The sequence below is a fragment of the Gymnodraco acuticeps genome, unplaced genomic scaffold (assembly GCF_902827175.1).
Source record: "Gymnodraco acuticeps unplaced genomic scaffold, fGymAcu1.1, whole genome shotgun sequence".
Classification (NCBI taxonomy): Eukaryota; Metazoa; Chordata; class Actinopteri; order Perciformes; family Bathydraconidae; genus Gymnodraco; species Gymnodraco acuticeps.
In genome coordinates, this window is record NW_022990889.1 from 320,423 (window position 1) to 331,094 (window position 10,672).

The 10,672-nt window shown below is 47.0% G+C and overlaps 1 protein-coding gene across 1 annotated transcript; it reads left to right on the top strand.

Annotated features, from left to right (window-relative positions):
* Positions 1–327: 327 nt before the first annotated feature.
* On the top strand, positions 328–3,339 carry LOC117557713 (autism susceptibility gene 2 protein homolog). Its single transcript, XM_034233669.1, has 2 exons — positions 328–410; positions 920–3,339. The coding sequence occupies exon 2, from the start codon at positions 1,138–1,140 to the stop codon at positions 2,002–2,004; it is 867 nt and encodes a 288-aa protein (XP_034089560.1). The 5' UTR covers positions 328–410; positions 920–1,137; the 3' UTR covers positions 2,005–3,339.
* Positions 3,340–10,672: the final 7,333 nt, after the last annotated feature.

Genomic DNA, 10,672 nt, shown 5'->3' on the forward strand with positions numbered 1-10,672 from the left:
GGATGGAGTTGCTATTTTTTTCAATGATTCCATTCAATGCAGGAAGACATCTTATGGGAATTTAGCTTCTTTTGAATATGTGGCCCTTCCGCTGAAATGCTCCTCTCGAGCTCTGTTCCTAAATATCTATAGACCACCCAAATACTGTGCAAGCTTTTTTGATGATTTTACCGAGTTGCTGTCTATCGTGTGTATTGACCATTCCTGTGCAAACTTCCCTGCTTTGGGACGCCCCCCAGGCAGTCCAGAGATAGTTACCGGACGCACCCCTCACATAGTAACGTCATTAGTCACGCGCAGAGCCATTTTATTATATGGCTCTGGTCACGCGCAGCGCGCGACCGGTTATAAACAGACTTTCAGCAAGTGAACGGGTCGTTGTGTGTTCCACGTTGTGCGTTTATGAAACTGTAAGTATTGTTACTGTGGCATAGGCACCTGTTTGTATCAATGTTTGCATTTAAATAACAGTTTACAGACAATAATCGGCGTAGTGTGTATATATACTGTTTACAGTACTTGTTTGCCGTAAGTGTGACTGGCTGCCTGTTAAATGTTCAGTAGTTTAACTTTCTGTCCGCTGTGACTGTCGATATAATTATTTTTGGTATGTACGATCGCCATATATTTCCAGTCTTGTGCTATTGCGGTGAGCTGTGTATAACTGTATGCCTCTGTCAGCCGCCATTACCGCATGTACAACGTTATCCCCCTGTAAGCCGCCATTATCACGTGTTAAAACACTTGCACTTGTTGCGGTCAAGTGAGCCCTCTTGCGGGCATTTCTGGTATTGCTTACCATGAAGCTGACTGTTCCAGCATTATATGTACTGTTCCTAGCAGGAAATCGTAATGTAACTATTAGGATTAATATTGTCATTCACTAATTTGATCTACTCTGTTTATTTATATTTCATAGATAACCACAACATAACAAACGAACATCCTGTAACACCATAACTCCTGTGAACAATTAAAGTTTGGATATCTACACCCCCTGGATTGCTGCAATCTTTCTGACAGAAGATTTAGGCCAGACTTCTTTCTATACACCAGCATTCATTATTCATAATTTCACAAGTGGTCCTTCGAGCCGGAGGTATACAAGCTGCGCTATGGCCACATCCAGGGAGCTGTATGATGGGCAGCCACCGCTCATTCCCCGTCCCAGCAGAGTGCGGCGCATTCCCGGACATCTGGAGGACTTCGAGCTCAGCTACCCACATCAACCTCTTTATCCCCCCCCATATGAGGCCAGTCTCATCACCGAGACCAGCATATGACGAGTCGCCCAGCCAAGGAGGACATGTCGGTTACCCTGTAGCAGCACATCACCCTGTTGGCACTCCAGATCACAACTGGCAACTATTAGAGGCACGCTGGCAGACGATTAGCAGGCAGATGCAAGAGCTAGAAACTGAAATGGACAAGGTAAAGATCATCTCACATCCACAAAGTGCCTTGGCTTATCCTTCATACCACTCACAACAATTTACAGCATACCAGAGTCGCTACTGCAGCCTCCCTCAACTTGAGCTGTGTTCTCCCATGAACCAACTTATGGAAGAAACAGGTTTACTCTCATATCCTCAAGCACATCCTGCTCCTCTCCAAACGTCTCCTTCAAAGTCTCCACCTCAAACACAGGCTGATCCTCCTGCACCGCAGACACAGCAGACTTCCCCCGTGGCGCCTGTTACTTCTGCTGAACAGATGCAGCCTGCACCTCCTATGGCTCCAAGAGCTTCTGCAACAGACACGCATTCTGCACTCACTGCTTCGCTGATGCAGCCTGCGTCACCTGTCACTTCTCCTGTTGTGGTACAGCCTGAACCTCCTGCCTTGCTAATACATCCAGGTGTTATTCCTGCTCCTGTTGCATACCCGCAGTCTGCGCCAGCTCCACCGGAACAGCCATATAATGCACATCACCGGTACTGGCAGACGGCTCCACAGCCATATCAGCCTATGCTGCACCACCTCGAGTACATCACTCCTACATGATGCAGCCTCCTGCACCGGCCTGGCCTACAGCTAATCCTAACATACCCAGTATGATGGAGATGGCGATTGCATCATCATATGGTATCCCAAAGCCAAGATTAACCATCTTCAGCTCAGGAAAAGAAACTGACTTTCTTATGCTCAAAAAGGGATTGGACAGTGTGCTTGGCCCTCACCAACACCTGTCCGAGGATTATAAATACCAAATCCTCCTCGATCACCTCACCTTTCCATCTGCACTCCAGGTAGCTAAGAGGTACATCAACAGCCCGACTCCATACACAAGTGCCATGCAAACCCTGACCCAACGCTATGGCCAGCCAAGACAACTGGTGCAGGGAGAGCTTAAAGCCATCTTGAACGCTCCAGCAGTGAAAACTGGTGATTATCAAGCGTTTGAAGACTTTGCAGCATCAGTTGGCACTCTGGTGGGAATGCTAAACACCATGGAAGGCCCCTCATCATCCGAGCTGAGATGTAAATGGTAAATGGACTCTACTTATATAGCGCTTTATCCAGTCTTTTTAAGACCCCTCAAAGCGCTTTACAGATGTCATTCACCCATTCATACAGAGCAGTGTATCTTACTTGCTCTAGGACCTAACATTCACACACACCGTTGGCCATGCCATCGGGAGCAACTCAGGGTTAAGTATCTTGCCCAAGGACACATCGACATGTTGACTGCATGGGCTGGGATCGACCCCACAACCTTCTGGTTGAAAGACGACCACACTCCCTCGCAGCCACAGTCGCCCGTAGATGTGGGTCTCATGTTGACACCTTAATCAGCAAACTCCCTCCTCACTTCAGAGACTCGTTCGTGGAATACTGCTTCAACAGAGGAATCATCCAGAGCGGTAGTAACCTCACATATACTCTCCCTGACCTAGCTGCGTGGCTCGAGAGGAAAGTCCAGACATTACAGGTTTCACGTCGAATAACTGTCACATGTCCAGAGCCTGCACACACAGACAGTAAGGAGCGAAGAGTGGCTAAGCCACAGAGAGTCAGACCTGCTACTATACTGCTTGGTAGCCAGCAGGGAGCCCAACACTCTAATCCAGGGGTGCCTAACCAGTCGATCGCGATCGACCGGTCGATCGCGGGGAGATTCCCAGTCGATCGCGAGATGTGTCTAAAAATAGAACAATAATATTCAGTTTTATCGTTAATGTCCTATAACATAATCTTCCTGTGCCAGAATAATGCACTTGAACGCATCAAAGCTTTGTGATTGGCCGGCGTGACCCCATGTGTCGGGGCGTGGCTTGTGGGCAGTGGGCTGACGTGACGTGGCAGTGGGCAACGTTCGCTGACGTTGTCCGTGTCAACAGGAGTGACAGTCCGCACACACACAAGACCGCAAAAAAGCACCAAATATATCATTTTCACTCGGAGTGGGAGGATGATTAGTTTTGTGTCTATTCCAATTCAAAGTCCATCTGTCTCATGTGCAATGCGAGCGTGGCTTTATCGAAGAAGGGTAATTTAGGAGCGGCATTTCAAAACAGTGCACAAACGCTACGAGACGGAATTCCCTCCTAATTCTGCCCTACGCTCCCAAAAGGGGAGGGGCCTGAAAGGACAGCTAAATGCACAGCAGTCCATTTTCACCAGGCTCAACAACAAGAGCAAGGCTGCTACCAGAGCATCTTAACGTGTCAGTCACGTTCTTGCGAAACACATGAAGTCTTTCAAAGACGGCGAAGTTGTGAAAGAAGCATTCCTGGAGGCTGCTGACGCACTTTTGGGGGACAGTAAAAATAACAGTAGAATTTCAACAGGTTTTTGATATAATAAAAACTCAAGTTAGATATCGTTATTAATCAGCTGTAAGTTTTAGTTTGTTTGAACTTATTCATTATAATTATTGTACAAAATGGTATAAGAATGCAAACATTAAGATCTGTTCTGTTTAAATTGATTATAGTCTATTATCAATTCAGGTTAAGAAACTAGTATTGCTTGCATCCTATTTTAAAGGCATTTATTTTTATACTCTACTAAAATGCAACAACAAAAAAAAGGGTTTGATTCTATTAATGTTGTCTTTTTTATTGCACTGTTGCAGCAGATTCCTGTAGCTTCAGATCTGAGTTGTCTTATTAGTAAGCCTAATTTATACTTTTGTAGCAACACTATTTTTATATAATGGCAAAGAAAGGGTTCAGAGTCTTTCCTTTTATTCCTGTGTCATATGTGGCAGCACTGTTCAATGTTTCTTGAAAACATTACCCACTGTGGGTGTGACGTGTGGATAAACTCCAACTCTGTATCAACAACACTGTTGTGTAACTTCAGTTGAATACTTGTATGTGTGTAGATTAGAAAGAGGTAAGATAAAGGATCTGCAGTATTTTATGAAGTATTCATCGTACAAAGGTCAGTTTTATACAAGTAGAAGTGTGTATTTACCTGGTAGTAGGCTGTCAGTAATGGCTACGCCTCTCTATTTGGACTGGTAGATCTCGGCAGACTGGCAACTTTAAAAGTAGCTCTCGGTTCAAAAAAGGTTGGGCACCCCTGCTCTAATCCATCACCTGCTGCTAGCACTCCTGCCCAGCTAAATAAACGTGTTCGTTTTAAGAACCAGGAGCACTACCTCAACGCCTGTGCCGACTTTGCTAAACTCACTAACACTGAAAAGGCAAGCTGGATAAAGGATAACAGGAAATGCTGGAGGTGTGGGAGAGGGCACACGCCTGAAAACTGCACCTTAAAGAATCCATGTGCAACCTGTGGACAACAACATCTTATCATACTGCACGATGTGGCCCTCACAATGACTGTACTGACTGTAACTGCTTCCTCCAGTGTGGTCTTCACAAACCAAGTGAGCCGGTCAGGCAAAGTAATGCTTAAGGTTGTCCCTGTCCGACTACAGAATGGAAAGAAAACCCTGGACACGTACGCTGTACTGGATGATGGCTCTGAAAGAACTATCATACTACCAGCTGCTGCCCGCCATCTCGGCCTCCTCGGACAGGAAGAGGTAATATCCCTCAGGACAATTAGGCAAGAAATAGTGCAGGTGAAAGGAGCTACTGTGTCATTCAAAGTGTCAGCCATGACGAAGAAAGGTGCGAAACACAATATCAGTCAGGCCTTTACAGCTGCCGAGCTGAATCTGGCAGAGCAGTCACGTGCAGCTGAGTCCCTGAAGCAAAAATACAAACATCTTAGGGATATCCCACTGCCGTCCTTTAATAAGGTCAAGCCCATGCTGCTCATCGGGTCAGATAACACACATCTGATCATCCCCAAACAGCCTGTGCGCACAGGCCCAACAGGCTGCCCAGTGGCTGTATGCACGGCACTCGGATGGACTATACAGGGACCAGCCAGCTTCCATCAGCAGTCAGCAGGTGAGAGCAACTGTCTCCATTCATCCTTCCTCTCCCCTTCAGAGGAGCTGCATCAGAACGTGGAGAAACTTTGGCAGCTCGACACACTCCCCTTCAGGAGTATCAATGAAGTGACTCTCTCTGGTGAGGATAAAGTAGCCATTGAACTACTGGAGGACAAGACTGTACGTGTCAAAGTTGACGATGTGTCTCGCTACGCCACTCCACTACTGCGTAAGCAAAGTGCCCCCTCTCTGCATGCACCTCCTACTGCAACAATGGCTCTTCTAAGAGCTACAGAACGTCGTCTGTCTATCAACCCTAAGCTATCAACAGTCTACAATGAGAGGATCCATAAGCTGGAAATGGCTGGTTATGCAGTGAAGATTAGCTCTGAAGAAGTGAGCAACTCCAAGGAGTCATGGTTTATTCCCCACCATCTTGTACAACACAATGGTAAACAGAGTCGTCTTCAACTGCTCCTTTAACTACCAACAAGCCTCTCTTAATGACAATCTGCTTCGTGGACCGATCCTGGGCTCAGCGCTGCTTGGCGTGCTGCTGAGGTTTAGAGAGTATTCTGTGGCCATCAGCGGAGACATACGTGGCATGTTTCATCAAGTGCGTCTCCTCCCTGAAGACCAACCACTGCTCCGCTTCCTGTGACGAGACGGGGAGACAGATTGCAGTCCAGATGTCTACGAGTGGCGTGTACTGCCCTTCGGGACCACCTGTAGCCCATGCTGTGCTTCATACGCCCTGCAGCGCCACGTGAACGACCACCGCAAAGACAATGAAGAGGTGGTTAAATCTGTGATGCACTCATTCTATGTGGATAACTGTCTCCAGTCTCTGCAGTCCCCGGACCAGGTCAGAAAACTCATTGACAAGCTGAGATCAGTCCTTGCCAGCGGAGGCTTCGAAATAAGACAGTGGGCCAGCAACATGCCTGACGTTATCTCACACATCCCTACAGAAGCCAAATCAGCTGAGTGTGAGCTATGGCTAAACGCTAATAAGACCGACCCCCAAGAGTCTGCGCTCGGTCTCCTGTGGTGCTGTAGTACCGACACACTGGGATACAAGCACTGTGCTATTCCTTCAGCTGAACCCATCTTGAGGTACGTGTACCGAGTACTGGCCAGCCAATATGACCCTCTCGGCTACATCATCCCCTTTACCACACGGGCCAAGGTCATAGTTCAAGCCCTCTGGAAGAAGGAAAGTGGATGGGATGCACCACTGCCAGACGAACTTCTCCCTGTGGCAAGCCTGGGAAAGAGCTGCCAAATCTCCAGAAAATCAGCCTGCCACGGTGCTACACTTCTGATGTTCCCGACATTACCTCCGCCGACCTACACATCTTCTCTGACGCCTCTGAGAGAGCATACAGCTCCGTCGCCTACCGGTTTGAAGGAGGTTTGAAGACGACAGAGGTAGAGTGCAGGTGTCATTCGTGATGGCAAGGTCACGTGTAGCCCCGAAGAAAAAGCTCTCAATACCCCGCTTAGAGCTGTGTGCGGCCCTGACTGGAGCACAGTTGGCCAAGCTGCTGCATACCGAGCTGACACTGTCAATACACAAAACAATCCTGTGGTCAGATTCCACTACAGTCCTCCACTGGATTCAGTCTGACTCCCAGCAATACAAAGTGTTTGTAGGGACAAGGATAGCGGAAATCCAGGAGCTCGTCGGAACCGACAGCTGGAGATACGTCCCCTCTGAAGAGAACCCCGCTGACGACATTACAAGGGGAAAGCATCTACTGGACTTAGCTAAGCCCAATCGCTGGACATCTGGCCCGACTTTCCTTCAACTGCCTCCAGCCGACTGGCCAGCTAACCCCGTGGTTAGTTCTGCACACACAGAGGAGACGCGCAACACCACTTTCTGCGGCAACATTGCAACAGCCGAGCCTGCGGCTCCAGATCTAACACTCTTCAAATCATGGTCTGAACTACTTCAAGTCACCTACCAATCCATGCACGGGGCGGCTACTCCACGCATGACTGCATCCAGCCGACTAGAGACACAGGTTATCCTGCTTAAAAGAGCACAGCAAGAATTCTTCCCTGCTGAAACGACCGCACTACAATCAGGGAAACAACTCAGCCCTAGTAGTCGCTTGCTGCCACTCTCTCCTGTATACGACCAGGCTGTAGGACTAATCAGAGTGGGAGGCCGTCTCCGGAAGGCAGAGAAATACCTGAAAGAGGACACCATACATCCTATAATCCTGGCTCCAGACCACCCTGTCACCAAGCTGATTATACAGGACTACGACAAACGTTTGCTGCACGCAGGTCCCGATCGTGTATTCGCAGAGCTAAGGAGAACCTACTGGATACTTCGCGGACGGCAAGCAGTCAAGAAACATCAATATGCCTGCGTTGAGTGTCGCAAGTGGCGGAACAAACCTGTCATTCCTAAAATGGCAGACTTACCCGCTGCACGGCTACGCATAAACAAACCACCATACTGGTCCACTGGTGTCGACTGCTTTGGCCCATACACCATAAAGATAGGCCACCGACACGAGAAAAGGTGGGGCATTATATTCAAGTGCCTTACTACACGGTGTGTACATTTGGACCTTTTATGTAGTATGAGCACTGATGCCGTCCTGCTCGCGCTGCGATGCTTCGTGGCGAGAAGAAGGAAACCCTACGAGATCCTCTGCGACCGAGGAACCAACTTCCGGGGAGGTGACCGCGAGCTGCAAGAAGCCTTTGCGGCACTCGAGCCAAGTCTGAAGGAACAGCTAGCTGAACAGAGTATCACCTTCAGATTTAATCCACCACTCGCTCCACACTTCGGCGGCACATGGGAACGGGAGATCAAAACTGTCAAAGCTTCACTGCAAGTGGTCCTGAAAAACCAAACGTTGCCTGAAGAGGTCCTGATGACTGTGCTAGTGGAAGTGGAGGGAATACTCAATTCCATGCCCCTCGGCTATGCGACCTCTGACATTGCTGATCCAGACCCCATTACACCCAATCTCTTGCTCATGGGGCGGCGAGATGCATCATTGCCACAAGCAGTGTATGGCGACTGCGATCTGCTTGGGTGTCGCCGCTGGAAACACAGCCAGGTCTTGGCCGACCACTTCTGGGCCCAGTTTACACGTAACTATCTCCCTAACCTTCAGCTCCGTCGAAAGTGGCACACTCTTACGCCAGACCTAACCACAGACCAGGTCGTCATGATTGTCGACCCGCAACTGCCAAGGGCTCTCTGGCCAGTTGGACGGGTAACCAAAGTGAACCCGAGCGATGATGGTAGGATACGCTCTGCAGAGGTGAATATTAAAGGCACTACATATATTCGACCTGTGGCGAAACTCATCGCACTTCCTGAAATGCCAGAGGACTGACATGCCTACCCCACATTCTAGCAGGGACATTTGTGCTATTACAAATTCATCTAGTGAATTTGGGGGCGGCTGTGCAAACTTCCCTGCTTTGGGACGCCCCCCAGGCAGTCCAGAGATAGTTACCGGATGCACTCCTCACACAGTAACGTCATTAGTCACACGCAGCGCGCGACCGGTTATAAACAGACTTTCAGAAAGTGAACGGGTCGTTGTGTGTTCCACGTTGTGCGTTTATGAAGCTGTAAGTATTGTTACTGTGGCATAGGCACCTGTTTGTATCAATGTTTGCATTTAAATAACAGTTTACAGACAATAATCGGCGTAGTGTGTATATATACTGTTTACAGTACTTGTTTGCCGTAAGTGTGACTGGCTTCCTGTTAAATGTTCAGTAGTTTAACTTTCTGTCCGCTGTGACTGTCGATATAATTATTTTTGGTATGTACGATCGCCATATATTTCCAGTCTTGTGCTATTGCGGTGAGCTGTGTATAACTATATGCCTCTGTCAGCCGCCATTACCGCATGTACAACGTTATCCCCCTGTAAGCCGCCATTATCACGTGTTAAAACACTTGCACTTGTTGCGGTCAAGTGAGCCCTCTTGCGGGCATTTCTGGTATTGCTTACCATGAAGCTGACTGTTCCAGCATTATATGTACTGTTCCTAGCAGGAAATCGTAATGTAACTATTAGGATTAATATTGTCATTCACTAATTTGATCTACTCTGTTTATTTATATTTCATAGATAACCACAACATAACAAACGAACATCCTGTAACACCATAACTCCTGTGAACAATTAAAGTTTGGATATCTACACCCCCTGGATTGCTGCAATCTTTCTGACAGAAGATTTAGGCCAGACTTGTATACACCAGCATTCATTATTCATAATTTCACAATTCCTGTGTTTTCTTTGAAAGCTCTATTTCCGTTCACAAAAATGTTCAAAAAGAGGTAACCACAAAGCGATATTTAACTGAAAATACTAGGGAAATGTTTACTCAGAATTTTTCTTCCACACTTGCCCCTGCTAACATCTCAGTAAATTAGCTAGTAGATCATTTTAATTAAAAATGTTATAGATGTCATTGCTCCAACTAAGGAAAAGGAAGTGTCTGGCAAGAAAATATCTCCATGGAGAAAGGCCATGACCGTGAAAACAGAAAAAAGAGAATGTCGAAAAGCTGAACGCAGGTGGCGAAAAACAAATCTCCAGGTTCACTTTGAAATCTAAAGAGAGACTTGGCCTTTATAATTTGGAATTGAAAAACGCACAGTCTTTCTTCTCTGACATCATTACCAAAAACAACGCATGTGCCTTGTTTGCTACCGTCGACAGACTAACTAACCCCCTAGTGTCAGTAGCCTCTGAATTTCTATCCACCAGGGCGTGCAATGATTTTGCCTCCTTCTTCACTGACAAAATTCAGAAAATCAGACAAGCAGTCAGTGCCTCTGCATCAGGTACAGCAAATGTGTTGTCCCTATCTCCACTTAACATCAATTCAGACATCATGACACAATTCCATCAGATTAATGATAAAAACCTAGAGGACATTATTCAACTTCTGAAATCCTCCTCCTGCTGCCTTGATATTATTCCAACAGGATTTTTCAAAGACGTGTTTGCCTTGCATGGCCTCAGATCTACTTCATATAGTAAACAAATCTCTTCACTCAGGTATTTTTCCACAGGCCCTGAAAACTGCAGTCATTAAACCGCTCTTAAAAAAGAATAATCTAGATGCTTCAGTAATGAACAATTACAGGCCCATATCAAACCTCCCATTTCTAGGTAAAATCATTGAAAAAGTTGTTTTTCAACAGTTGAGTAATTTCTTGCATTTAAATAACTGTTTGGATGTGTTCCAGTCAGGCTTTCGTCCAAACCACAGCACTGAGACTGCTCTTGTAAAGGTCTTCAATGACATCCACTTAAA

Excerpts from the sequence above, each read along its gene's own strand:
- LOC117557713 (XM_034233669.1), top strand. The coding sequence starts at position 1,138 with ATGATGGGCAGCCACCGCTCATTCCCCGTCCCAGCAGAGTGCGGCGCA.